Below are 27,761 nucleotides of genomic sequence, written 5' to 3'. Positions count from 1 at the left end.
CTCAGCGATGTGTTTGGCCTCTTTCAGCTGCATCTCCTGGATCTCCATTTTTTCCTCATCTTTACTTGCTCTGTTCTCAATGACCTTCATTCCTCTGAAAGACAGCAGAAAGTGCCAGTCAAGAACCAGGCTGATATCTGCACACAGCAACACATGCTGGCCCTTTAACAACGGTGGGGAGGACAGGCGCCTCTTCCCACGTCCTCACGATCATGGTCTTCACCTCTCACTCTCGTCTGCAGCTTTCTCGGCCTCCTCCAGCTTCTGAAGAGCTGTTGCCAGCCGCTCCTGTGCTCTGTCCAGCTCCTCCTCCACCAGCTGGATACGTCTGTTCAGAGATGCCACCTCAGCTTCTGCCTGCACACAACAGTCAACAACCAATCAGACAACTCTGAGCCGCTCTAAACCTAAAATAATGTTTGTGCATTTGAACATCTCCAAAACACTCCACCGGGACCGAGGACCTGGGAGAACTGGGCTGGTGCCAGTTGCTCCAGCAACAAGGTGTTCTTGGATTATTCTGGGCTATTCCACTATTACCTCCTCAGTGCAAGACAACCCTGATTGTGGACTCCAGGGCCAAAATCCTGGTCCAGCTACGGGAACAAAGCAATGTTTTAAATGTTTTCCACTTAAAGTGGGTGCCAGCTCAGGCCTGTAGGACACTGAGCTGACCAACACCTTCCTTCCTCTGATAGACCACAAAGTGGATCACAGGATTACTGATCCTGAAGACACTGAATACAGACTTTATAGTGAGTGAGCTGCTGATCTCAGGCAGCTTCATGAGGGAATGAAAAAGTGAATCTGCAGGTAGACAACAGAGTTCCTGCAACCAGAGATGGTTCTGATGTGAAAACACATGGTCCTGATGTCACTGGCATGATAAAAGATCTAAGGAGGTCCGTGCCATGTGCAAACTGCACGTTTGTGTGTGTGTGTGTGAGAGGGGGGGGGGGGGGGACTCAAAATGGTCCCCAGTGACAGCTCCAGCCATCAGATGAAGCTGGGTCTGATGCTGCTGCTGTGTGAAGGCTCAGGCATCACTCACGTCCGCTGCCTTCTTCTCTGCCTGCTCCAGCTTCTCCTGAGCATCCTTCAGTGATTCAGAGTACTTGTCCAGCTCATCTTCCACTCCTTTAAGCTTCTTCTGCAGACCCAGAAGCTCCTCTTCCAGCTACAGGAATAAAACATGTTTTAAGAAAAAAGTTCAGGAATAGACAGAAAGACTCAAATATCGGTGGTGATGAAGGAAACCCCTATGAATCTGAATTAAGATCTATGTTTTTGGTGAGTAGTTCATCAGCTGTCAGACAGGAGAGCCAGCTGACCATAAGTGTAGTTCTGACGCTAATGTTGCAGTGCTAATGTTAATGTGTTGTGGTTGATAGACAGGAAGACACAACTGTTAGTGTGACTGTGGGAGTAATGGGAATATTTGGGAATCCTCTCATGTGCAGAGCTTCCAAAGCTCTCCAAGATGCCAGAGATGCTATCACGTCCAGGACGTCATTGGATAGTTTATTTGGATCTATGCTGCCAACAGCTGGAACTAAGAGCTGGTTCTGACTAACACGTCTATTCCCAGACAGCACAACTCCATGATGTAAGTTCTGGACTGCCTTTCAGGAAGCCTGAGACATACAATTACTGGTCGTTGATACAGCAGCAGAGATCTGCCGGAGAACCTGAAGACACCAGGCCTGTGGCCAGACTGGGAGAGGCTCCAGCAGATGCAGGCTGGCATCTAAGATCTCCGTCTGAAGATGCCAGACAGAGCCGCTTCACTGTCAACATCAACACTTCCAACACTTGACGGGGTCTCCAAAGACTGTTGGTGTAACCGCAGCTATAAAAAATACAACTGCAAATTATGTCAGTGTTGTCTGACCACAATGCCCCAAAACAAGCGGCTGTTCTCATGACGGTTGACAGGCTGTGGCCATGTAAGGCATCTGGGTCAGAAATAGCCTGAGATGATCCCACATCCATACGAGCAGCTCCCAGCATCGTTCTGGGAGAAGCAACAATCCAAAGAAGGTCACACAAACAGACTTGCCAGGATGCTGATGGGGGGTGTGCACCATCCCTGTGGGAAGAACGTAGACTGAAATCTGATTCGGCGATTCAGTCTGGGTGTAAAGAGCATAAGACTTTGATTTGGGGGGTTACGTCCACAGCCAGATCACAATAAATCTGCTTCAGTCGGCTCTCGCAGGAAGTTGAGAGTGTTACAGCAGATGACTGAGAAGTTCTTCACCGCAGATGTGAGAGCAGCAACACTTTGATGCTGTGATGTTCCATGAACTCACATTTAACACCTGCTGACTACAGAGACGTTCTTTGAGGCACACACACAGGTCTATCTATTGAAACGTTCATGTGTTATAATAACAGTGTTAATAAGATTAGTAATAAAAGTAAATGCCTGTTTGCACTTGTCCTCTGCTCCCTTCTTGTCGCCCTCAGCTTGTTCTGCTCGGTCTATGGCGTTTTCTTTGTCCAGCTTCAGCATCTGCATCTTCTTCTTGATGGCCTCCATGGTTCCTCAGGTGGATTCTCCTCCAAACGTTATCCAGACAGAGAGACAGGCAGGGGAGCTCGGAGGACACACAGGGCTCTTCTGAGGGACTGGATCACGGAGAGCTGGAGAAGGGAATCCAACTGGCAGGAGTGTTGACCATATTTAGGCAGTTGGGAGAGGAGGAGGAGGAGGAGGAGGAGGGGGGAGGGAGGGGCGGGGGGGGCATGGACTTTCAGTCAGACTTGGCAGAGACCCCCGCTGGTTTCATGACGTGGTAAAGGAATGTTGTCAGAGTAAACGTGTGGTCAAACATCTAAAAACATCTGAATTCTCATATTGCAGCTCTGATCATTCTGGGATCAGACTTGGTCCCCTGAAGGCATCGTGGACGTCCCCCCGTCTCACCAGTCAGTCCCATTGGCTGCTGGAACTGGGGTCTGGCTTCTACATTTAGTTATAAATATAATTGTATGTATGTATATACAGTATGTGCCTCTAAAGTTCTGAGATGAGATCACAATATGTGATGGAGCCAGTCAGGACCCGTCCTCCGGTGGGGGTGGGGTGAGGTGGGCTAGTGGTGGGGGGGGGTCATGATGGACCTCTGCTTCTGCAGGACCTTCTCACCAGGAGATCATTTCCCAGCTATAGGCAGATGTATGTTATCCCCATAGCTCGTTAAACTGGGCTGATGGTGTAGCGGGAGTGGACCGAGACAGCTGAGACACAGGAGACACTGCAGGACAGTTGCAGGTCAAATAAGGTCTGACATTGGCTCAGGCATCGTGTTGAGAGAAGTTGCTCCCCAGTAACACCAGTCCCACTTTGGCTGCTCTACTGATGTAAGTAAATGTGAGAAACTGGTGTGAGGAGGACAAGAGGACACAGGAGAATCTGAAGCTGAACCTGCTGGTGAGGACAGAGTGATGCCAGGAGAGACCTGCAGTCAGGTGAACTTGCTTTATTGAATATAAATCTCTTACAGTGTGTCTGTTGCTGCTGCTCCAGCTACAGCAAACACCAGCCGCGACACCGGGACCCGAAGATGCCACACTAGTTTCAACATCCAGAAAACCGAAAGGAGCGCTCCTCACTGGGAACGCTCACGGGAATGTCGGGTGTACTGGTTTACATGAGTTCAGCTCCAGTAAAAACTGCACTGGTGCTCAGATACCAACACTGGTTTTCAGTGAAGCTCCAGTGATGTTTGAATCTCTGAGGGCTACACAAGAGTTTCCATTTCAAGAAACACAAGATTATATATATATATTTTATATATATACTGTTGAATGCTGCTAGGTTTGTAAAAAAGAAAGCTTGGATAAATTATCATTTAAAATGGAGGACAGAAACATAAACAATTAAAAAACATTCGGCCCTGGAGGAACTGAGATGCCAAATGAGAGCGTAACCCCCCCCCCCACACACACACACACAGACAAACACATACATTAGGGGTGATGCATGTTTCAGAGTTAATTGGTGGAGCAGAAGATCGGAAGCATCAACAGGAATCTAATCTATATTTTATATTTCTGTATTCAAACGTATGATCATTGACATCGCTTTGAACTCAATAACTGATACGTGGCTGAGTCTGTGCCTAAGGTTATGTTTCTACTGAAGCAGGAAGTCCTCCGAGTGTGGCCTGGGGTGGTCCCGAGCAGCTCTGGGATTCCAGGGGGGGTCACCACATCACTGGTCCTGGCTGTCCTCACGCAGCTCAGAGGGCAGGAACTTGTACTGCTGCTGTCTGATCATAGCCAGCTTCTTCCTGGCCTCACAAAGCTCCTTTTCTTTACGCAGCATTTCCTCCTGAGCCGCAATGATCTGGGGAGCAACGCAGACAGAGTCAGCGGTGACCGGAGGCGTCGTCCATAAACTCACGCCAGAAACAGACATGTTCCCTAAAACTCAGAATGGCTGATATGATGTCAACTGATCTCTCACAGGAACTTTAACTTATTTTCTTAGCTGCCATCTGTAAACATGACGTGGGGGTTGAGAGCCACCCCAGCCGTAATCCTAGTCCCAACCTGGTAGCCCTAATCCTAACCCCCCAACCCTCACCCACTAGCCTCCTAACCCTCACCCACTAGCCTCCTAACCCTCACCCACTAGCCTCCTTACCCTAACCCATTAGCCTCCTAACCATCACCCACTAGCCTCCTAACCCTAACCGACAAGCCTCAAAACCCTCACCAACTAGCCTCCTAACCGTCACCCACTAGCCTCCTAACCCTAACCCATTAGCCTCCTAACCCTAACCCATTAGCCTCCTAACCATCACCCACTAGCCTCCTAACCCTAACCGACAAGCCTCCTAACCCTCACCCACTAGCCTCCTAACCCTAACCCATTAGCCTCCTAACCCTAACCCATTAGCCTCCTAACCATCACCCATTAGCCTCCTAACCATCACCCACTAGCCTCCTAACCCTCACCCACTAGCCTCCTAACCCTCACCCACTAGCCTCCTAACCCTCACCCACTAGCCTCCTAGTGTCTTTTCTAAATGTACGTGTAGGGTGAATGAACCAGAATGGGACTGGATCAGCCAGCAAACAGCTGAATGACAGCTGAACATCTGAGAGTGTGTATATGTGTGTGTTTATGTGTGTGTGTGAGTGGGTATGAGTACCGTATGTATGTATGTGTGTGTGTATGCGTCTGTGTGTGTGAATGGGTGGGTGGGTATGAGTGTGTGTATATGTGTGTGTACGTGTGAGAGTGTGTGTGTGTGGGGGCTCACCTGAGCGATGCCTCCCACCATTTTGCTCTTCACCACCACAGCCTGGTCGTCCTCAGCATCAAAGGCTGCCTTCTGGGCAGCTTTGACCAGGTTATCAGACGCTCTCTTCACAGCGTTCCCAGCAGCCTGTGGAAACACACAGGTTGAGGAGCTGAGATGGTCCCGGGAGCCCCCCAGGGCCTCTACCTTTCTATTTTGATAGCAACAGCTCATGAGCATCAGTGACATCATGCCACCAGCATTTTAAGCCACCTCCCCCCACCTGTGGGTGGGTGTGTGTTGTACTTGTGTTGTTGACCGGACTTATTTGCGTGATTGTTGTACACACACAACTCCACACCCCTGTGGAGTCACCACACCATGAAGAGGGCACCAAGTCCTGGTGGTGGACTGAACTCATTCAGACCCAATTGGATCAGAACCAGAATAACCTCTGATTCAGAGCTAGACAGGAAGACGTTCCGCTCGGACACAGTTTAACTTCAACGTTCCTTCTTTAAGTGCTAGAACGGGAGCGCACACGATGGGCGAGAGGAGATAAAACAGGGACAACACGGACCGGGGTGCTGTTCTAGAACACAGAACCAAGGAAACCAAATGGAATTTTCAAAAAGAGGTGGGGTGACAACTGGAGGGCGTTCACTCAGACCCAAGCAGCACGCACCAACTCCTGGAAAGGAAATGAGAACGGGAACAGAGCTGAGGAACCAAAACACAGTTGTTCCACAGCTGTAAAAGGAAAAGAGGCAGCTGGAGTCGGAGCTGACATCAACCCAGCTGGGAGCCGCAGGACAAGATGCTTCTTCCTTTTGTGGCTCTGAGAGCTGAAATCAGAGGAGGGGGGGCACCAAGGTCCTCCTCACCAGATACAGAATGAGCTGCAACACTGCGCACGCACACACACACACACACACACACACACACACACACACACACACACACACGGTCTCCAGCCGTCTCGCTCTTCATTAAAGATGCAATATTGACTCAGAAGCAAAAAGAGGCTGATTTTTTGTGAATCAGACTTTTTTCAAGTCTAAAAACAAACAGTGCTTTATTGTGACTGGTGCCCAGTTGCGTTCCCAGTTGATGTTCCCAGTTGATGTTCCCAGTTGATGTTCCCAGTTGATGTTCCCAGTTGTGGCTCTTCACATCATCCTCCTCATTTCCACTCAACAGCAGAGGGTAAAACCACAGCAGCACCATCAGGAGATTTGAACTGGAAGCTGTGGTTCTGCTGCTAGTGCCATCACTGATGAAGAGCCTCTGACTCCTCACCAGACTGGAAGCTCTCATCTCCTACGCCCTTAAAGGCACCACAGCAGAGAGTGAGACCAGCAAATGTTGCCGGTGGACGTCAGCGCTTTGGTTTCCCGTTCTGGGTGGCATGAGAGCACTGGTGGATTGTTTCCAGTGCTCCTGTGGATATTCGTGTTTGGGAATTATGGCAGTGGCAGCTGCAGGTCCACAAGTAGAGGAGATAAGCCAGTGCTGATTGGACTGGAGAACATGAGCTGCAGAGGCCAGGCTGATGTGCTCACCCCCGGCATACATACAGTTTAATATAGTATTGTTGCTGCAAGAAGAGACGCCTGATTTCTGCGGCTCGTTAGGACCGACTGCATCAGTTACACCCAGGGGTCAGACCAAAGGTCGCTGCACCACTGCGGCGCTGCTCCTGCTGCATTTGCTGCATTTGTTGTTTTTGACGCTACCAGGACAGCAGTGTTACGGAGGTCATCTGGCCGGGACGCCTGTGGAACATAATGATCGCGGGGGATCAGGTTTCAAAGGGTAGAGCTGTCCGTTTGTCCTTCCTCTGCGTGCTTTCCAGTTCAGAAGGGCTGACCTGAGATGGAACCATCTCGGATCTATACGACAGCTCAGCTCTTCTCTCCTGAACTGGAGCTCTTCCTCCTCCCTCTTGTTGGCCTCTTCATGTGAAAATAGAAGTTTACAGGCCTTAAACGCAGTCACACATGGAGGGACGGACAGACAGACGGGCACACCTCTGTCTCTCCACCATCTTAACTGGAGCAAAAATAGAAAATAGTGACATACAGGATTTGATATGATCTATATAGAGGCCGGGCTAATCCTCTGCAGCTGAGCAGATCACCTGTAACTCTAAACACACAAATTGCTGCCTATTAATAGGCTGCAGCGTCCTCAGCTGTTGGACAATGTCTTTGTTTCCCCAGCAGGTAATGCAGCTCAGCACTTGTCAATCACTACCACAGATCAGATCACACATCTCACTATGTGTTCACCAATATCACATGTCAGAGTGGTGACTGACAGGATTAGAGGCTCCAGCAGCTAACTTTGGAACATCCGCAGCTTTTCAGAATTCAGAAATTCGGTTTGCGCTGTAAATTTCCCCGTCGTGGGACAATAAAGGATCCTGAATCTGAATCTGAACCAACAGGAACCCAGCCAGAAAACAGCAGGAACCCAGCAGGAACCCAGCCAGAAAACAGCAGAAACTCAGACAGAAAACAGCCGGAAACCAGCAGGAACCCAGCAGGAACCCAGCAGGAACCCAGCCTGGAGCTGTGATATCAAGTCTGAGGAAGTCCAGGAGTTGGGGGCTACAAACAAGTGCAAACCAGCAGCAACCCAAATCAGGCCCAGTGCAGAGCAGATACCTTCAAATGTTCTCATAGTTTATATTCTAAAAGGTCTGTTATTGATCCAGAAGATTAGCACACGTTTCAGATGTGTGTGATGATGCCAACAGCAGTGCCTGTCACATGTTAGGTGTGTGTATGTGTGTGTGTGTCTATATCCACCTGGAGCCTCTTCATGGTCTGGGAGTCCTGGTCGGCCTTGACCTTGCAGGCCACCAGCAGCTGAGCCGTGGACGCTGCCACCTGCTTGGCTGATGAGATCAGCTTCTCCTCGCTGGCGTGGCCCTGCACCGCTGAGTTGGCTGCCTCACACAGGTTGTTGGTTGCTGCGGCAACCATTCGAGCCTAAAGATCAAAGGCAGTGACGCGTGTGACACACAATTTGTGTAAATAATCTGGTGGAACCTGTGAAGAAGGGACTGACCGCTGAAATGAGCCCCTGAGACCATTGGCCATCGTCCATGGCGTTGGCAGGGATGGCTCCTACCTGAAGGTACAGAAGGTTCATGAGAAAAGCTTCAGGGAGAGATAAAGTTGTTGATTACTGCTGGAAAAGTGTGCTCCATCGCTCGCTCCATCCATCCATCCATCCATCCACCCATCCATCACTTCTGAAGGTTTGTCCATCATCTAAACACGTCACCATTTTCTACCTTCACTGAATTAACTGTGAATCTGAGGTTTTCTCAGAGCCCAGAAGATCAACCCCCGTGGGGGTGAGTTCCTGGTGTGACTGTAAGCCCCCAGGACCACTGATGAAAATACAGAGCAACTTCCTGCTTTTTGATGCTGAGAAGTCAAAACTGGGCGGCGCAATAAAACATTGTGACATCATATTTCCTGACTCCCTGGATGATGTTTGCTTTGGTTAAAGTCTCAGAAAACTCTGATTTGGTGAAAGAACCAGGGTGTTTTACACCCGTTTGCCTGCAGAGGGCAGCCTTGTGACTAAGCTGCTGTCTTTAGGAAGATGTTGATCAGGCCACACCTACCTTCCCCTGGGCCACCAACTCTCTCTGTGCTGCTGATGCAGCTTTGACCAGTGCGCTGGTGGCTGCTGCAATGGACTTGGCTGCCTCCAGAATCTGCTCCTCAAAGTTAAGGCTCTCATCAGCCTCCTGTTGACAGGAGAGGAAGACCATCCATCAGGAACGCTGAGATGAGCCCAGTTTAAACCAGACACTCAGCTCTGTCATACAAATCTCCTGACACAAATCCACCCGTGAGCTGGTGCTCAGGTTGAGAAGGTGAGTAATTATCGACCTCTGACCTTCGGTTTGGTTCTGGGCCTGAGTTGCTCCAGTTTCTTGGCAGCTGCTTCAATGGCGGCGGCTGCTCCCAGTAGCTCATTTTCCGCAATGACAGTGGGATCCTCGGGGTCCACCCACTCCGTCCCTGCAGAAGACACTTCGGCTGAGTCCAGTTCTGAGTCTACAGCTGCTCTCAGGCTCAGTGAGTCCAGGGTTCAGATGTCAACATGTCTGATCAATCAACTCTAATGTTGGATCCAATGGGCTGCAGAGCCACATGACAGAACAAGAACCAAATCCAACCAAAGGAACCCAAAAGAGGGAACCCCTGCTGATCTGCTCCCACTGCAGCAGGCATTAAAATACCAGACCTGTGCTAACGTTGGGCTGAACGTATGTGTCCTTTGATGTTCACGTTAAATGGAGTAAAACTGGTCTCTTTTCAACTGGTTAATCTTCATGAACTCGCAGCTTTGCTAAGCTCTGATTTAACCAACCTTTCATGGCCTCTGCAGCCTGGATGAGCTCAGTGACACATCCAGCCACCCGCTTGGAGTAGATGGCCAACTGCTGCTTCATGTCATGGGACGGCTTCTGGATGATCTGCGGGGGCAACAAAACAGGTCTCAAGCTGCTGGGTTTCACCCAACACTCACTGAATGGCCTAGACCCAGAACTTTAGCCTTCTTTGACCACTCAAGCTCGTGTGTGTGCTGACTCCGAATGATTGACCCTGCAGAGTGTCAGAGCTCCCCCTCACCACCAGCACGTGCTCCAGCAGGCCCAGGTATCCAGAGGCACATTCGGTACCGTAGCGCAGAGCTCTCATCTGGACCTCATTGTTGACCTCTGGATGGTAGGCAGCTTGCTGAAAGATCACACACAGACACACACACATTAGTACTTATTAAAGTTACTAATGATCTTCTCATAGCTTCAGATCATGGACAGTTGATCAGAGCATCCTGTTACAGAGACTGGAACATGTGATTGGGATTAAAGGGACAGCACTAGACTGGTTTAGATCATATTTATCTGATAGATACCAGTTTGCTCATGTCCATGGTGTTCCCTCCTCATACAGTAGGGTTAGCCATGGAGTTCCTCAAGGTTCTGTACTTGGACCAATCCTCTTCACCTTGTACATGCTTCCCTTAGGGAACATTATTCGGCAGCATGGGATACATTTTCATTGTTATGCTGATGACACTCAGCTTTATTTATCCATGAAACCAGAGGAGACAGAGAAGTTAGTGAAGCTCCAGACCTGTCTTAAAGACATAAAGTCCTGGATGTCTTCAAATTTTACTCCTCCTTAACCCAGGAAAAACTGAGGTCATGGTGTTTGGTCCTGAACATCTCAGGGATAGATTAGATCACATTATCACTCTAGATGGTATCTCATTAACATCTAGTCTCTCTGTGAGGAATCTAGGAGTAACTTTTGATCAAAATCTCTCCTTCAACTCACACATTAAATTTGTCTCTAGAAGTGCCTTTTTTCACCTGAGGAACATCACAAGGATCAGGAAGCTGCTGGACTATTGTAATTCTTTATCATCAGGGTGTCCAAACTCCTCTTTAAGAAGCCTCCAGTTGATCCAAAATGCTACAGCTAGAGTTCTGACAGGTATTGACAAAAGAGATCACATTACTCCTGTACTGGCGTCGCTTCATTGGCTGCCCGTTAAATTTAGAATAATTTAAAAAACCTTTCTTTTGACCTACAAGGTCCTCAGAGGCCTAGCTCCATCCTACCTGGAGGAGCTAGTGACACCTTATCAGCCCAATAGACAGCTCTGCTCTCAGAATGCTGGTCTATTGTGGTTCCCAGAGTCTCTAGGAGTAGAATGGGGGGCGAGCATTTAGCTACCAAGCCCCCCTGCTATGGAACCAGCTCCCTGTCCAGGTACGGGAGGCTGACTCCATCTCTACTTTTAAGATTAGACTTAAAACCTTCCTCTTTGAAAAAGCTTATTGTTACTAATTCTGTAGTTCCAGTTATTATCCTAGTCAGACTAATTATCATATTTAGAGGATCATCTAATTAATAGGTTAACATCTTAGTTATGCTGCTATAGGCCGAGGCTGCCGGGGTCCAGATGCATGATCACCTGATCACCAGGCTGCTGGCACCTGCTGGGTCGTGGCTGCCTCTCCTCTTATCCAGCTACAGGTATAGCCGTCTTTATAGCTGTATGCTGGCCTACTGACCGTTGACCCTGCTGACCCACTCAACTCTTATACTAACACCTTGTTATCATTAATGTATTTCCCTGATCTCTGCCTAGCCTCTCCTCTACCTCTCCTCTCCTCTCTCTCTACCCAGCCACCCCATCAGCAGGAAAGTCCCCCTACATGAGCCTGGTCCTGCTCAAGGTTTCTTCCTGTTAAAGGGGAGTTTTTACTGCCACTGTTGCTTGTTTGGGGTTAGGCCCTGGGATTCTGGAAAGGGTCTAGAAATAATTTTGACTGTAAAAGATGCTATATAAATAAAGATTGTTGATGGATTGATTGACAACCTGTTTCAAACCCAACTTACCTCACCACAATATTTCAGCGTTTGTCCTTGACTTAAACCATGACGTCATCATTAAAGAACCTGCTGCTAGTTTAATTTTGGCGTAATATGATGACAGAACATTGTTAACCAGCATCTCTGAGAGCAGAGGTTCAACCCGTTCACATTTAACGTCTGTGTCTGACCTTGTGAGGCCACCATGGTTCTTCGAACCCTCAACCCACCTTGCAGGAGTGCAGCATGTCAGTGATGGCCCTTCGGCTCAGATTAGCCGTGGCAATAATGTCCTCCTGCCGACACGAGTTCCCAGCAGCCACTGCCTTTGCAGTTGCCATGGTGATTCCTTTTGTCATGCGGATGAACTCCTCCGGTGTGGTTGCCTTTGGTGGTGGGTCTGAGCTGTTGAACACCTGCCAGAGCAAAAGAGGATGAGCTTTGTCTTCATAACTAAGGGTTGACTATTGACTCTACGTGCACAGATGATGCTGCTGCTGATGAGCAGAACCCACAGTTAGCTCCTGTTTGATGTGCTCAATGGTTGCCTCCAAAGCTCTGGTCCCCTTTGTGGCTTCGTCCTCCACGGCCTTCACCGTCTTCAGGAGGGATGTTACATTGGTGACCATCACCTGCAGCATCAAGTCAACATTTCAGAATCACTCAAATATCTTCATTTTTATTCTTCAACTACAACCAAGGAAACAAGTGCTGGGACGGGTGTCACTGTAAAACCACTGTACGGTCACAAAAATAGTCCATTAGTCCTCCCTCTTTACCCCAGGAACATCAAGCACCTGCAGCTTTGCCCCCCAATGCAGCTGCAGACACCCAGTGGATTTCAGTAGATGAGTATTTGGTTGTTCTGCCTTTTTCTACTTTCTGAGAGGATACCTTGGCAGAGTTCTTGAGCTGGAGCATGCTGGGGTCATCGTAAGGCTTCCCTGCTGCTGCTTTGGTGGTGCTGATCAGGTTGGCCAGAGCTTTGGCTACATCCTTCACTGCATTAATGAGGACCACCTGCAGAACGCAGCAGAAACTGTCACCTAATGCCAATTTATGACTAATTATATCAGTTTATCAAAGTCGACCTAAAAGATTGAGTACAGGAATAAAGAGTGATCACTGCCCATGCACACACCTGTGTCTCTGGGTCTTCGGAACCAAGGCTGGCAGCTCCCAGTTTGACTACATCGGCCAGTTTGGTGATGGTGGTCACAGAGGACTGGGCAGCCTGGGCCAGTTTCTCCTGACTGGCTCCAGCTCCAGACACCAGCAGCTTGGTGTCCTCGACAAGAGCCTTGGCCGTCTTTAGGATGTATTCTCTGCAAACAGGAAGGAGCTCTTACTGAGGTCCACCAACACACAGATGTTTCAACAGGACTCTTCACAGCCGAAGCTTCACTTCAAAAGAGTCCTTTACATGTTCATATAAATCAATAAAGTCAGTAAAGCTGCCATGTCTGCAGCCGATGTCTACGCCTGCAGCAAACAGGATGTGAAGGTATTGGTGGTCCATGCCAACATCTGATAACCCTCCAGGAAGCCTTCTGCCAGTTTTAAGCACCTGTGGTCAGCAAAGGTTTCTGCATTCTCTCTGTTCAGTGTTCCAGCAGTAGCAAACATGATGGTTGTGTCCAGATCTGCAATGATTCCAGACACGGCGCTGGCGGCTGTGATGCAGGCCTGCGTTCCACGGTTACCAGCCTGGAGGGCAGCCAGCACATAGGAGACCTGCACACACAGATGTTCAGGTTAACTCAACACATCCCATCATGTCCACATGATTACGGTTCCTGTTCTCTGATAGGAACAGTAACAACCAGACCCCAGACCCCAGAGGGTCGAGCTGGTGCCTCCTGAGCTGTAGTAGCAGGTAGGAACTTGCCAGGAAGTCCACCAAGAACCAGCACTGCAGCCTGATGTGCAAAGTTGTCAGTAGACATCAGTGAGGGGTCGGTCCTTTAGACTTTTTACCTGACTGCTCAACAAATTGATTCATCTGACCACTGACAACCTTTCACAATGAGTAGCCAGTTCACCCCAGAAACACATGTTTGGGAGTGGGAGGAAGCTGGAGCACCTGGAGAGAAACCATGCTTGAAGGGCCATTTACAGGAACTTTAATGGGGCCTGACGGAGTTCCTGCTCAGGGTAGGTACTTAGATGAGGTCTGAAAAACTCTGGATGGGACTTCAGGTTTTCTGGGTGCTGATTGGGAGCCGCATGTCCTCCTCTAGTTCACAGCATCCATCCATGTACAAGAGCACACAAACCGGGACCACAAGAACCACCTCAGTTCCTCCATCTTTACCTCCCTTCTCATAGTGGTTCTCTTTGTTATTATTTTTGCCAGCTCAGTCAGGTGACGTCACCGTAGAAACTGTTGAGGCCTCCAAGGGGCCCAACCAACCACCGCAGGGACACGACCCTTGAGAGGAACAAGTGAGAGGAGGGTTCCTGTAAAGTTCCTGGCCCTGTCTTTACCTAGAACTCCTGCAGTGGAAATAATGTTAGTTTGACCTACCGGTTAGAATGCTGATCTACCCTTGGATCAACTAATTGATGTGATTGGTGTTGGGCTGCAGGAGCGTCTCTATCACAGAAAAATGTGGTGTAGAAGAACACATGCTCAATTGCGAATTTACCACCAGTGCTGCTGCAGTGCTAGACGACAGTCAGTCAGTCAGTGACAGAGACCGCGAGACAGACAGAGAGATAGACAGACAGACAGTGTTTGTGTAGAGACCTTTTCAGAGACTTTGCGAGCACTTTCGATCAGCTCTTTCTTGGTAATCAGGTCGTTGGGGCTACACTGCAGAGCTCCAGCCTTGGTCACCAGGCCTGTGCAGCTGAAGCCCAGCTCGCCCACCTGCTTCTTAATGTGAGAACCAATCTGAAAGACAACAAACATCACCAGCATGAGGAGTGAGCCCACTATATCACTCTTTGACATCCGTGTTTCAGATTTGACCTACTTCATCATTCTCTGCCGTCAACGTTGCATATTTGGCCTCACTAGCCAAGTTTCCAAACTCATTGGTCAGCTGGTTGGCCAGACCGCCGAGGTCATCGGGGTTGGTGTTCGACTTGGTGACCTAGAGGGAGACAAAGAAGGACTATGAAGATGTGAACGATGAACCCAGAAAATGCTGATCTGGTTTAGTCTACAGCTGGTTCAAGGACTCATGCTCATCACAAATAAGGCCAAAAATGTTAGAAAGCTCCTCATTAAAACAGTCTTACAGTCTTTACTCAGCTTAAAGTAGATATATTTTTATTTTGTGGTTGTTTTCTCTGAGACGGGACAGGACAGGACACAGAGTGTGTGTTTGTGTGTTTTCCACAGTTCTTTTATTTCTGCACTGGAATCTTTTATATCATTTGTGAGAAGATGATCTCATTCAAAGTGTGATGAAAAAGCCTTTTGCAAATGTGCAGATGATGAAAAATGGTCCCTTCACTGTACATTGTTTGCTCATTTGCTCATGTGTTGATTTGAGCAGGATATTAGAGCAGCACACTGTCACACCTGTCACTCATTGCTGGACTTTAGCCCTGACTGGCCACACTCACCATCTCCTGCACGGTGACCGCTATGGCCTTAGCCGTCTTCACCATCGTGGTCTGGTAGTCCACGAAGGTGCCCTCAGGTTCAAGTGTTGGTGTTTCCTCCATTTTGTTGATGGCATCATTGAGGGAGGCCACCATGCCGCCCACAGCTCCAGCTGCACTGGCTGCCTCAGCTAAAGTGGCACCGAGATCGTCCACAGCTTCCTTCATCATCTGCACCGACTCTTCCAGGGCCTCCTGCATGTGCGCTGCCTGCAGGGAGGAAACGTCAGCAAGACAAACAAACAGGATCAACAGGCTGGTGGTTTAAACTGAGCTGACCAACTTTGTTGGGAACGAGCAGCAGTACCTTGGGGTTTCCTCCAGCTTCCTTGGCTGTGTAGAGCATCTGAAGGGCTGATTCTGTCAAGGTCTTTGTCTGGTCTAATACAGCCATTTGCTGTTGGCTGCTCAGGATCTTGGACACAGTGCCAATAGCTGCCATGACCAGTGGCTCAAAGTAACTGGCCATCTGAGACACCTGAGAGACAGCACACCTTTAGAGCGGGGCTCCTCCTCTTCATCACTCTTAAATGCTCCTCTTCCTTACCTTGTGCCCCAGTTGAGAGGCATCAGAGTGAGCAGCTACAGCCACTGGATCAATCAGGTTACTAATTTCATGGACTGAAGCAGCCATCTGCTCATGGAGTGTCTAGAGGGAGAGAAGCAAAGATCAACCTGGGTCAGAGGCTCTGCTGGAGGCAACAGGAAGCATCTCAACTGGCAATTCTTCTTTACTCTGGAATATTTCTACATGTTAATATTGTGCAGTTGTTGAGAAGACACGAGTCTCAAGGTTGAGACTGAGCTCTGTGTGCAGTTAGAACTCAGACTCATGTTACGTGTTTGTGAATTATAAGGCAACAACAAATCTGCATTCATAGAAATGTAGAAATGTGTCCTTGATTCACAAGATCTCTGCTGTTAATGTGTGTGTACCTCCATGGAGATGTCATCTCGGGGTGTTAGCTGCTGGCTGATAGCAGCCAGAGAGGCCTGATCCAGTTCTCTGATGCAGCTGTTGAGCACCTCAATGGCATCTTCACACTCCCTCTGACCAGGAGCTTTGTCTCTGCACAAACAGCCACAAGCAAGAAGCAGTCAGCCAAAGAGGCCAGCTCTTTCCATCAGGCAGCACAACAAGGCTGGCTTTGATACTCGAGATCAGGAAACTATGCAAATACACAGGCTGGAACAATGAGAAGATTGAAGTATTACATCAGTGTTGAGGGGCTGAAGGAAACTGTGAGAGGTCCCACAGTCCTGCTGACAACACACACTGATGACTAATTCATTTTAGAGTCCACCTTTATTATTATGGGACCAGATGCCATCTGCAATGTGGACTGGTGCACAGGCCCTGTCCAGTTTACCTCATGTTGGTGATGAGCTTCTTGATGGAGTCCGACACCGTCCTGGAGTGTCCAGCCAACACTGACCACTTTGGAGGGTCTTTAGGGTTGACGGCCAGTGAGCGGGCAGTTTGGATCAGACCAGTTGAGCTCTCCAGCATGGCCTTTGCTGCTGCCAGGATGGGCTCCATGGCTGTATAGCCCTGAGAAGAAAGTTGTCTGAGTGGATCTGAACCATTACTATTGGCCCAAGCGGCTGACCCGCTGTGTGAAATGATTCACATGGGTCTGGAGGTGTTGGGCTGTGGAGATACCTCAGCACTGATGCGAGCAGGGATACTGGCGAATTCTGGGTTGGAGGCGAAGGCGGTCAGGTTGTCCACGGCTTCGATGAGAGGGCCAGTGGCAGCTCTACACTTTTCTCTGTTCTCGTGGTTAAAGGCTCCATCCAAAGCCTGCACATGTTCATGATAGTGAGGCTCCATTAACACAGACAACCTTGGGAGCATCAAACCATCCAGGCTGAGAGCTCAAGACAGCTACAGCTCTCGGGACCTGTCCAACATCAGCTTCTTTTTGGTTATGACTGATCCCACAGTGGAACTTTCCTGAGCTTCTACACATACAGCCAAAATTCAAAGCATTGCAATAAAATGTCAAGTTCAGCACCTGAATTCATCAATTCTACACCAGGAGCCTGAACTCACAGCTGAAAGAGGACAAACCTTTATGGACTTGACCAGGTTGGCTGTGGTGTTGGCCACCTCTTTAGCCGACTGGACAAACTGCCTCTTGGCCACAGGATTGGTTGTCTTGGAGGAGGCCAGTCGACAGGCGTTACACAGGGCTGAGGTGTGTTTGGCCACAATGGTCGCTGCAGACAGCACCTGGACAACCAGACACAGCGTGGATGAAGCACTCATCCTCCTCCACATGCACATGCAAAGACATCCTCATGTACCTGAGACTGGGTGCAAGCCGGGTCCACCAGGTTCTGACAGGCCATCTGGATAGACTGGTTGGCTCTGGCAAACTGAGCAGGATCCACCAGACCCTTCTGACCCGCAGAACTGTTGGGGTCTGATACTCCTACCAGATATGCAGCCTAGACGTACACAGATACTCAGCTTCATACTTCAAATAATGCTCTCACTTCATTCATCAAGACATGTGAGCAAACAGGAGATGATGTGATGAAGTATCCAAGCATTCATGATCCATCAGCTCAGCACAATCACACGGAATGAGTGTTGGTCTGAGTGTGACTAAAACTAAAGCTGCTGATGTTTCACCTGAGCTGCAGCTTCTGTTAGACCACACAGAGCTTTGGAACCTGTGCTGATGGAATCACCAAACTCTGGCAGGTTGGAGTTCTTGGCATGGTGGGAAATACCAGCCATGGACTCGCCAAGGACCTGGAAACCAAGAGCAGAACATAAAAAAACGCTGTCAGAAACACTGGGACAGTCAGAAACAGAGAGAGAAGGTGTTGGATGAGAGAGGAGTTCTCACCTTTGAGTTCTCCATGACAGCGTCGATACAGTCAAAGTACGAAGCATCACTAACGGCTTGAGTAGGGTTCTCCAGCATCCCCGCCACTGACTACACACACATACACACACACAAATGGATCAGCAGCTAAATTCTCTCTATGGAGGAAACCTGCAGCAAACAATGTGTGTTTGTTACCTCCAGTTCTCTGAGAGCATTGTCACACTCCTTCTGACCTGGAGCCTGCTGGGTGCACATGGTGATGAGCTGGTTGATGCTGTCAGTCACAGCTCTGATGGATAAAAACACAGCAGTGTGACATCAAAACAATACACACTGAGGGACAGACACACGTGGTGGGTAAGGAAAAGGCATCACCGAGCAGCTGCGGCCAGCTGGTTCTTCAGGTTGGGGGCTCCAGAGTCGGTGGACAGAGCTTTGGCTGCCAGCAGCAGCTTGCTGGACGACATGGAGATGGTCTTCAGGTTGGACACAACCTGACTCTGATCCTCTTTGGACTGACAGAAGAAACAACAACCATGTTCAGACAAGGGCAATCAGAAACTGTGTTGCACCACTGGAAGAGAACTTTTCCAGTTGTGTGTTTTAGAGCTGATCGTTTATGTGAGGAAGTTACAGTTTTCAGAACTCAAAGATCAATCTGAGCCGTCTCCTACTGACCGGAGATGTACCGGCCATGTCAACACCAGCCTCCAGGAAGTTGCTAAAATCATTTCCAAATTTGCTGGTGGCCCTGGCCAGATCCAGCGTGGTGCCTTTGGAGGCCTGGACCACCTCGTTGGCTGACTGGTTCAGACACGCTGCCACTTCATTGAGCTGAGCCTGAACCTCCTGGAAGCTCTTTCCACTGGAGGGGAACTGCAGGGTGACCCAGAGCACAACAGCGGTAACTTGTTACAGTTACACACACTCGCAGTGTTCGGGTCAACGGCACCAGACCTTACCGAGTCGTTCAGGAGGGTTTTGCTGGCTTCACCCACAGAGCGGATGGCGTTATCAACATCCCTCTGACCAGGGAGGCAGTTCACACATCTGTTCAGGGACTGAGACACAGCCTTAGCTACCTACACACGCACACAGACACAGACACACACACACACACACACAAAGAGTTGTTAATTCCAGGCTAAACTATCTAAGCAGCAGAACCACGTTGAGTACTTTAAATAAGAAGAATTTAAAAAGTGAATCTTTTAAAGCTGGAACCGCTCAGAGATGAGCTGATGAACTGCATCACCACTGACGCACTAATGATATGTTGAGGTGCTCTTCACACGCTACAGAGACACTTTTCTAATCAGTGTTTTGTTCTCATGGTAACTTTGACAAAACGTTGGTTGATCCACTGCAGGTGAGCTGATCTTCACATTATTACAAAACATTCAAGCTGCCATCTATAAAGGGTTAATGACATTCCCTCTGAATACTGTGTTGATAGAAGTCTTTCAGTATGGCCTCTTAATTCATGAAGCTGACAGAATTTCAAGGCCTTCATTTGAGTTTTGAGGTTCTGAAGTGCCTGTTAGTGTATGTAACATTAAAATGTAGATATGGTAAGCAAAGCTAATATTTAGGTGTAAAGACATCTGATACAGAAATCACCGACCCTCCACCTCCTGTTATCTGACCTGGGCCAACCTCTGCTGGCTTTCTGCATCCCCTGGCTTCACCATGGCCCTTTTGGTCTCTTCTATCAGGTTGGCAGACTTGTCCAGGACGTCAGCGGCACAGTCCAGCACGGCATTCCGCGCAGACAGATCCTCAGTGGTGGCTGCCACACCTCTGGCAGCCGAGGCAAAGGTCTTTAATGCCTGCGCCACATCTCTGGCTGCCATGCCTGGAGATGAGAACACTCATCAGCTCTGACTCAACACGCTGGTACCCAGTATGTTTAAAGTGGGAGAACAGGGGTGACCCTTCAGTCCTCACCTGTGTAGTTCTCGTTGCCCTGGGTGGCTTCACTCAGCAGCTGGGCGATGGCTGAACTCACAGCTTTGGTGCTGTTACCCAGGTCTTGAGAGCATTTATCCAGCTGAGCAGCAGAGTGGAGGAAGCGTTTATTTAGATCCTTTATGTTGGTGGATGGTGAGGCGTTGAAGGACTCACTGTTTCTCCAGGCAGAGGTCTGAGTCTGCCCTCCTCAGCTGAAGCTTTGGTCTCCTGGACGTCCTTTTCCAGTTTTCTCACCATAGACAGGGCGTTGTCAATCTCTAGTGGGCCACAAGCTTCCTGGGCCTGCATCATACATACACACATACACAGGAGGGTTCACTCTTTAAGACCTTACCATACTGATGACGAGGATCCTGGTCGATCCTGACTTTTGTAGATGATGATGATTATGATTCTAATCTGCTCATATTCTAAGGTTGTCTGTTGCAGCAACAGAGCGTGAACATCATTACCTTCTGTGAGGCTGTGCGAAGCTCAGTCAGAGCTCCAGCCAGGTTCTTTGCACACTGGCTCAGCTGCATGGCAGAGGCCTGATCAGTGATGGTGGGAACTGTGGCCTTGGACGCTGTCACCATCTTAGTACCAGGCTGGATGAGGACACAAACGGTGGATGGTTTTAATCACAAAGAACTCACTCACTGAGCCTGAAGCTCAAAGTTAGCTCAATGATGACACCTGAGGGCTAACAGCTACATTTGCTGTAATGTGTCTATTTTAAAAATGCCTCAACACGATTTATTGCTAAAGTCCCCAACCAGACTAATGTAGAATTAATGTAAATGATGCCACACCTAAGCTACTGGAGGTGTTGAACCTTCACGGTCAGAAAGTTGTATTTAACAAGATAAGTTTCATGAATTATTTTTCTCATTTAAACAGTTCTGAGGTAGCTGGAGGATCCAACATTTGTGTGTAAGGCAGTATGGTGTCGTCAAGGCTGAAGGTTAGGGTTTAGCAGCTCACTTTCTATTTAAGGAGGAACAGAACCGACCTGGAGGAAGTTCTGGCTGGCACTGATGAGGGCAAGCTGAGCGCTCGGACTGTCAGGCTGAGCCTGGCTGCCTCGGACTCCCTGGACCAGCTGAGGGATCTGCTCTGCGACCACCTACACACACAAACACACCGTGTCAAGATGGTTACCATGGTTTCAGTCAAAGGCAGGTTGTGGCCATTCTTACCTTACAGCTCTGGACGAGCTGCTGCTGAGCTGCCTGGTTCTTGTTGGAGGAGGCGGCGTGCTGGGCGGCAGCGATGGTCTGAGTGGCAGCGGCAGCTGCATGTTTGGCTGCATTCTGAAAGAAAAGGTGTACTTAACCAACTTTAGAGACTTGGGAGTCCAAACTGCTCATGTTTAGGCCCTCTCACTGCGGCCATCTGACTCAGCAAACAAGCACAACAAACCACCTTCTGTGCTTTGTTCCTTATTGTGATACATGATGCCTAAGGAAAGATGGTAAAGATTCACCGAGTCTCATGAATCTGATCCATAGTTGTGATAACACATGTAACCTGAATCCCATTTACTTAAAACCAGATTTTGTCTTCCATTCTAAACTTGCTGAGTGAGATCGTCATCAGAGGTCCCACAGTAGACCTGCTTCACACGTCTCATGTTTCGTTTTCACACCTCCAGCTTGCTGACGAGACGCTTCTTGATAGCATTCTGGGCGGCAGCATTGGTGGCGATTCGGAGACCCTCAGCCGCCTCCCTGAGCTTCTGCTGTTGCTCCTCACTGTCAGGATTAGCTGCTGCTCCCTGATAGCAGACAGAGGCTGGTCAGCTATATTAAAAATTAACGTGGGCTCATTGTGTGAAGCAAAAGGAACCTTTGCAGCTTCCACCATCTTGGCTGTGGCGTCAGCCAGCAGTTTGGCAGCCGACAAGAGCTTGCGTGAGTTCTCCAGGTCAGACTCTCCCTCCGCATCCATTTTGATGGCGTTGACCAGATCAGAGGTGGCCTGTGCAAGAATACGAGCCTGGCGAACCATCTCACCTGCGACAGGATGTCAGAGCAGTCACACCTTTAGTTAGCACATGTGGAAGAGTAGAACTTTTACAATGACAAACTGAGTCTGACTTGGATGGCTGTGGTGCATTATTGGACGGGCGTACACATCAACTCGAGCTTTGTGATGGTTAGTGAGCTACATCAGGAGGTGCTAAGGCCCGATTGATGAGCACCATCGTACAGATTCTGGTTGCCATCAGTAACTCGTTATTTAACACAGCAGAAGAAAAGGCAACTTTTAACTGCTGCATTGAACCCAATGCAGTGATATGTGGCGCCATCGTGTGGCCGCATTCAGTAAGAAGTGTTGCTTATCAGACACGTTTATTAGTCTTTAATTATTTTTATATGGGCTTCAGTTTAAGTCCTCCTGCTGCTTCTGGGGCTCGGTTTTATCTTTTAGCCTGTACCCAACACAGGATGTTCCCCCTACCAGCATCTCCCATTGAGCTGAAGATGTTCTCTGTGACATCCAGAATGCGATCTGTGGCCTCCCCGTGGCGTCCAATCGGAGTCGCTCCGCTGGCGTACTGCTTGATGTGCTGGAGCAGGTCGTTGAGGGCGTGAGTCACACCTGTGGCAGCCACACCCACCTGTTTCAGAAGGCCTTCGTCATTGGTGGCCCCCTGTGAGGCCTCCACGCAGCCTTCCACTGACTTGGCCACAAGCTTGCTGGCTTCGATCAGCTGCTCCTGACACACCGGAGAGCTGATGGTTGGAGCCACCACCTGTGCAGGTGAAATCATTCACAATCAGACACCACGTAGCATGTACAGGGGTGACACCTTCCGTCTGTGGCCAGCAGGCCAACTCACTCGGGTACAGGCCACCAGCTGAGACGTGGACAAGGCGCACTGTGTGGCTGCAGCTATAACGCGGTTCTGCTGAGCTGGATCCTCCGACTTCTGAGCCACGTTTTTAGCTTTGAGCACCAGAGCTGCTGCTGCAGTAGCCACAGCTTTAGCCAGCTGCATCAGCATGTCCTGTAGGCAACAAACATTCAGTGAAGCTAGCCAGGTAGGGGTGCCGCAGGGCTCTGCTCTCGGCCCTGGGGCGGTTATTGTTGGTCAGTTTCTGTAGTGATGAAGCTGATTCATGAATCTGTCTGCCAGCGACTCGCATGGACACGTCTAAGAGGAATAAAGCTGTGAGGGTAGAAACAGGTAGACTGGTTGCTGTAGCAACTGACCAGTGAGTGATTCTGAGTCTGTTTCTTTTTGCCTCTAAGCTTTTTTGTTTTTCTTTAAATCTTTATCTGTTTTTTACACTGACATTATTATTTGCATGAATTCATTTTGCTGTTATTTCTAAGCAATTTGTTCACTATTTGCACAGACTGATTGCTTGAACTGTGTTTCTTTACGTTCATGGCGGCTGGAGTTAAAACCCAAAATTCACCCACCTGGAACTGTGGGTCGGTGTCGGTCTCTCCGATGTGAGACAGCAACTCTCCACTGGCCTGGCCCACGTTTCCTGCAGCCTGAAGCAGGTTCTGTCGAGGCTACCAGACATTAAACAGTTAAATGAAAGATGCTGGAGGCCTCAGAGAACAGGTGTGTGTCCTGAGGGTACCTCTGTGTTTGCCGGTTGGGCAGTCTTCAGCATGTCAGACACAGCACAGGCCAGGTTCTTGGCTGCACCGAGCAGATGCTGCCCATTCCCTCCTTCATCATCCATGAGAGCTGCCAACAGTTTGACACCCTTTGACATCTCAGTCAGGTTGGAGGAGATTGTAGTGATGGCACACCCCACAGCAGTGTAGTCAGTCTCTGCTGGATCACCTGAACGCAACATATCCATCAGTCAGTCCTGCTTCTGCACAGCAGACTCACCACAAACAAAGCTTCAGGTCTGACAGGTTCATGTGTTGCCTCACATCTGGTTAACAACCCTTGAACAGGTAGACGTGGCCTGCTAGCTAAAGAACCTGCTAGCTGTAGTTAAACACAATCAAGGTCCATTAATTCATATTAGAAACAAGCTGGTGTTTTGTTTCTCCACTCCTCTCCATAAACACTGATTCTTACAGACGCTACACCATTAATGATCCTCCTGTCTGCAGCAGGATGGATTCAAAACAAATCAACCAGTCTTTGTTTTAGGACAACGATTCTGCAGCTGGTTTCTGGTCTCTGGTTTCTGGACAAAAGACCTTCAACTCTTCCCATCTGTCCTTCTCCTGACAGCTGTGACCTGAGGATGAGTGTTCCTACCGCCGGTCAGGTTGACCATGGATGCTGTGCCCGCTGTGATGGCGTCCACCTGAGAGTGGATCTCATGTTTGGACTCGTCCATCTTGTTCCTACGCCAGGCTTGAGATGCCTTAAACAAAGAAAAACAGGAGAGATGGTGAAGAAGCCGAGAGGCAACATCTCCATCACATCTGAGACTGGAGCTCACAGCGTCTGTCCCCAGAGGAGGAAGCGTCTCAAAGTCATCCAGGGAGGCCTGGGCAGCCTGCACAGCCTGCATGCTGGAGTTGATGGTTCCTGTCAAAGCCTGCTGGGCTGATGTCTGTGGGAACAAGAATTCATCACTGCTTCATGGTTCTGGTGGGAAAAGAGGCTCCTGCAGGCTCTCCTCTACAATCCAGCACAAATTCACCTTAGCAGAGATGGATTGATATATCGATTGATTATTGATTTGTAAATGATCAGTTAAATATCAGCCTATCAGAAGAGTTTGGACTCCACCAACACAGTGGACGGAAGGATGATCAGTCCAAGGAGCCAGTGTGGGGTCTACAGAACCTGGGAACTCTGAAGGAACCCTCTATGGTCCTGACTTCCCTGAACATGCATCATAATCAGCTTTCAACATAAAACTGTTGAAGCCCAAATAAAAAGAGAATAAATGGTTCCTATTTCAAGCAACCTGCTGTCCTATCTAACCTTCCTTCTCATCAATTATACAGTTTTAATCTAAATGTACCGTATATATTTTAAAGCTCCAACATAGTTTTCTTCTCTCCTTCAGTCCCTCATTTGGTCTCAGGTTAAAGGTTCATTTCCATCAGCTGCTAGGTGAGGAGAAGCTTGGGAGCTGTGTGAGTTACCAGAGGAGGCATGTGTCCTCGGTGCATCTGCCCACTGGTGATGTGCTGCTTGGCCTGAGGCATGGAGCCCATCTGGAAGCTCTCTGGACCTCCAGCTCCTGAACGCATGATGGCCGGCAGGGCCACCGAGCCCGTCTCCACCTTCCCCATCTTGTTATACTGCTGCTGCAGCACCGTAGACCTGAGGGGTAGGAGGACACAGACCAGTGACGCTGCTCAAGAGCACAACAACCACGTCAAGCACATTAGCGTCTTAGCATAGCAGCGTAACTCCAAACCAGCCAGGAGGACTCACAGTGCACACACACTCTCACACACAAAGACAGGCACGCAGTGCACATTGCACAGACACACTCACTCACAAACACATACATACAAATACAGATATGATCTCTCTCACACACACACACACACACACACACGCAGACTCACTTTTTAGGAGACACAGAATCCTCCAGCATGGTGGACTCCTCATCTCCCTCCAGACCAAAGTGGTCTTTGCTCTTTTTCTGTTGAAAACCATGAAACAGTTACCATGGTAACATTAGTGCGACTGCAGCAGAGATACAAGTGTCAACCTCACAGGCTGTCGTACAAACATGCAAATGGACTTTTCAATCTTTTTCCTTGTACACTGACGGGACGGATGAGTGATTATATTCAATCATCCCTCCTGACACTGAAGAACCCGCTGGTCAGCAGACCAGAGGGTGTTGATGGACCTCCCAGTTTAATCTGGACAATGCCCAGCACGAAAACGCTACTTCCAATGGGGAGTGAGTGAAAACCCCGAGTGCACCATGAGTCCAGAGGGTTGTGCTGAGGATAGAATAGAAGTTCTGTGGGTTCTGGTGGCATCACTCATAAGGTTGCTTGTTGAGGCTCAGCCCCTGAGATGCTGTGAAGCTCCTAGAGACAATTCTGACTGTACCAGATGCTGATAAATAAAGATGATTTGATTTGAATCGAAAGTGGCCCAGCATCTGCTGTAAGTTCTGAAGGTCCAACCGATACCTCTGGGGCTGAACCACCTCTTTATCCTCCATCATGGCTCAACCCTAATATCTAACCTACAGTAACAGGTTCACGGCTGGGCTTCACTCCCTCATGAACACTAACTCCAGAGAGTCAAGGCGGCTGTAGGATTGATTGTTGTTACCTTTTTGAGGATGATGTCAATGTAACCAGCGATCAGCTGAGCGATCTGCTCTCCCTCTGTGGTCTGAACAGAGTAGTAACCATCCTGGTAATCTCCAAAATCCTGAGGGGAAAATAAGCCTCGTTACCACACAGACACACACCGTCCAGGGAAGACAGTTCCCAGACACCAGCAGAGGATCATTTGTCCTGGTCTGGTCTAACTGGCTCAGAGCTGAACCAGAGCGGATGGGACAAAACCAGGCCTGAAGAAACCTGCACGGTGATTAAGCTTTAACCTTCTACGTTTACAAAGAGGGCTGTGCTGGTGAGGCGCATCTACTTACACACTTTAAATACTTTGGTTCTACACTCATCTGACTCTGCACCAGTTTCTCTCCACTAAAAACAGCAAAGACCCTGTGAAATGTTCAATGTGAAATTTGAACCCTTTTTTTTATTTCCATGATGCAGCAGAAAGCTGGAGACCAGAGCCAGGATGTGCTAAAGGGGGCCCACACAGGAGCACAAAGACTCCTGGTCCTGGTGGGTCTGAAAGGTGTGAACCTGCATGAACACAAGGGGGTCAACATGCACACCCTTCTGTGTGAACAGTCATGACAGTCACCTGAAATAGACAGTCAAAGGTTGGGGTCAGGGGTCAGAGGTCATGAGGGGGCTGAGTGATGCTATTTCTTGTGTAGACCCCCCCCCCCGTGTATCCATCTACAGGTCTAGCCGCCTTCATAACTGTATGCTGACCTACTGACCCACTCTACTCTTATACCAGCAATTTGTTATAATTAATGTATTTCCCTGATCTCTGCCTAGTCTCTCCTCTACCTGTCCTCCCCCCTTCTCCTCTCTCTCTACCCAGCCCCCCCATCAGCAGGAGGGTCCCCCTACATGAGCCTGGTCCTGCTCAAGGTTTCCTCCTGTTAAAGGGGAGTTTTTCCTTGCCACTGTTGCTTGTCTGGGGTCAGGCCCTGGGATTCTGGAAAGGGTCTATAGAGGCAATATTGATTGTAAAAGACGCTATATAAATAAAGATTGATTGATTGGATGATTGATTGATTGACAGATAAAGGCTTCCTACATGTGACCACATCAGATAGTGAGACTGAAATGAGGCAGCAGCTGGTACACCCACATCCCTGAAGCTCCTTCTACACCATAGCTACCTTCCTAAGAGCACCCTCTTATTGTGTCTGCACATGAAGAACTCACCAGGGTGAAGCTTTTGGGGGACGCAGCCCAGCGTTTGATGTTGGTCAGGTTCCATTCCTGGATCACCTCCTTGGTCTTCTCATCCACCCTCATCACACACTCCTTGGTAATACCGAGCAGACGAGGCACCAGCTTGTTCTTTCCCTTCATTTTCTCCTGTGGGACAATTCAGCAGCTCGTGAACGCCATGAAACTCCTCGTGGTCACCATAAAGGTGTGTTCTGGGCTGTTCC

The 27,761-nt window shown here is 49.0% G+C and overlaps 2 protein-coding genes across 3 annotated transcripts in view; both read right to left on the bottom strand.

Moving 5' to 3' along the window:
• Nucleotides 1-2,660, bottom strand: part of tpm2 (tropomyosin 2 (beta)) — a 7,460-nt gene extending 4,800 nt beyond the window's left edge. Inside the window, exons 1-4 of one of the 2 annotated variants that reach the window (XM_011604380.2) lie at nucleotides 2,429-2,660; nucleotides 1,052-1,177; nucleotides 224-357; nucleotides 1-94 (exon numbers count right to left, since the gene is read on the bottom strand). The exon at nucleotides 1-94 is cut by the window's left edge and continues 24 nt beyond it. In XM_011604380.2, coding sequence (XP_011602682.1) covers nucleotides 1-94; nucleotides 224-357; nucleotides 1,052-1,177; nucleotides 2,429-2,542 — 468 coding nt within the window. In that variant the 5' untranslated portion in view covers nucleotides 2,543-2,660. 2 annotated transcript variants of the gene reach the window in all.
• Nucleotides 2,661-3,470: 810 nt separating this feature from the next.
• The window catches only part of tln1 (talin 1), a 31,582-nt gene continuing 7,291 nt past the window's right edge, over nucleotides 3,471-27,761 (bottom strand). Inside the window, exons 11-57 of the mRNA XM_003965050.3 lie at nucleotides 27,529-27,684; nucleotides 26,324-26,425; nucleotides 25,597-25,673; nucleotides 25,165-25,345; nucleotides 24,510-24,623; nucleotides 24,323-24,431; nucleotides 23,682-23,890; nucleotides 23,512-23,610; nucleotides 22,925-23,092; nucleotides 22,543-22,837; nucleotides 21,928-22,094; nucleotides 21,728-21,856; nucleotides 21,279-21,392; nucleotides 21,092-21,205; nucleotides 20,553-20,687; nucleotides 20,254-20,382; nucleotides 20,077-20,179; nucleotides 19,776-19,984; nucleotides 19,092-19,211; nucleotides 18,808-19,005; nucleotides 18,505-18,644; nucleotides 18,325-18,418; nucleotides 18,148-18,237; nucleotides 17,928-18,050; nucleotides 17,597-17,740; nucleotides 17,361-17,522; nucleotides 16,950-17,090; nucleotides 16,657-16,838; nucleotides 16,223-16,355; nucleotides 15,834-15,935; nucleotides 15,594-15,764; nucleotides 15,248-15,496; nucleotides 14,650-14,769; nucleotides 14,421-14,567; nucleotides 13,239-13,405; nucleotides 12,813-12,996; nucleotides 12,566-12,691; nucleotides 12,187-12,303; nucleotides 11,902-12,087; nucleotides 9,917-10,024; nucleotides 9,654-9,759; nucleotides 9,177-9,301; nucleotides 8,899-9,024; nucleotides 8,331-8,393; nucleotides 8,069-8,251; nucleotides 5,277-5,402; nucleotides 3,471-4,354 (exon numbers count right to left, since the gene is read on the bottom strand). Of these exons, the coding sequence (XP_003965099.1) occupies nucleotides 4,220-4,354; nucleotides 5,277-5,402; nucleotides 8,069-8,251; nucleotides 8,331-8,393; nucleotides 8,899-9,024; nucleotides 9,177-9,301; nucleotides 9,654-9,759; nucleotides 9,917-10,024; nucleotides 11,902-12,087; nucleotides 12,187-12,303; nucleotides 12,566-12,691; nucleotides 12,813-12,996; nucleotides 13,239-13,405; nucleotides 14,421-14,567; nucleotides 14,650-14,769; nucleotides 15,248-15,496; nucleotides 15,594-15,764; nucleotides 15,834-15,935; nucleotides 16,223-16,355; nucleotides 16,657-16,838; nucleotides 16,950-17,090; nucleotides 17,361-17,522; nucleotides 17,597-17,740; nucleotides 17,928-18,050; nucleotides 18,148-18,237; nucleotides 18,325-18,418; nucleotides 18,505-18,644; nucleotides 18,808-19,005; nucleotides 19,092-19,211; nucleotides 19,776-19,984; nucleotides 20,077-20,179; nucleotides 20,254-20,382; nucleotides 20,553-20,687; nucleotides 21,092-21,205; nucleotides 21,279-21,392; nucleotides 21,728-21,856; nucleotides 21,928-22,094; nucleotides 22,543-22,837; nucleotides 22,925-23,092; nucleotides 23,512-23,610; nucleotides 23,682-23,890; nucleotides 24,323-24,431; nucleotides 24,510-24,623; nucleotides 25,165-25,345; nucleotides 25,597-25,673; nucleotides 26,324-26,425; nucleotides 27,529-27,684 (6,678 nt within the window). The 3' untranslated portion in view covers nucleotides 3,471-4,219. The remainder of the gene's footprint in view (nucleotides 4,355-5,276; nucleotides 5,403-8,068; nucleotides 8,252-8,330; nucleotides 8,394-8,898; nucleotides 9,025-9,176; nucleotides 9,302-9,653; nucleotides 9,760-9,916; nucleotides 10,025-11,901; nucleotides 12,088-12,186; nucleotides 12,304-12,565; nucleotides 12,692-12,812; nucleotides 12,997-13,238; nucleotides 13,406-14,420; nucleotides 14,568-14,649; nucleotides 14,770-15,247; nucleotides 15,497-15,593; nucleotides 15,765-15,833; nucleotides 15,936-16,222; nucleotides 16,356-16,656; nucleotides 16,839-16,949; nucleotides 17,091-17,360; nucleotides 17,523-17,596; nucleotides 17,741-17,927; nucleotides 18,051-18,147; nucleotides 18,238-18,324; nucleotides 18,419-18,504; nucleotides 18,645-18,807; nucleotides 19,006-19,091; nucleotides 19,212-19,775; nucleotides 19,985-20,076; nucleotides 20,180-20,253; nucleotides 20,383-20,552; nucleotides 20,688-21,091; nucleotides 21,206-21,278; nucleotides 21,393-21,727; nucleotides 21,857-21,927; nucleotides 22,095-22,542; nucleotides 22,838-22,924; nucleotides 23,093-23,511; nucleotides 23,611-23,681; nucleotides 23,891-24,322; nucleotides 24,432-24,509; nucleotides 24,624-25,164; nucleotides 25,346-25,596; nucleotides 25,674-26,323; nucleotides 26,426-27,528; nucleotides 27,685-27,761) is intronic.

This window comes from Takifugu rubripes, chromosome 6 (assembly GCF_901000725.2).
Source record: "Takifugu rubripes chromosome 6, fTakRub1.2, whole genome shotgun sequence".
NCBI lineage: Eukaryota > Metazoa > Chordata > Actinopteri > Tetraodontiformes > Tetraodontidae > Takifugu > Takifugu rubripes.
This window is presented reverse-complemented; position numbering and strand designations above follow the sequence as displayed.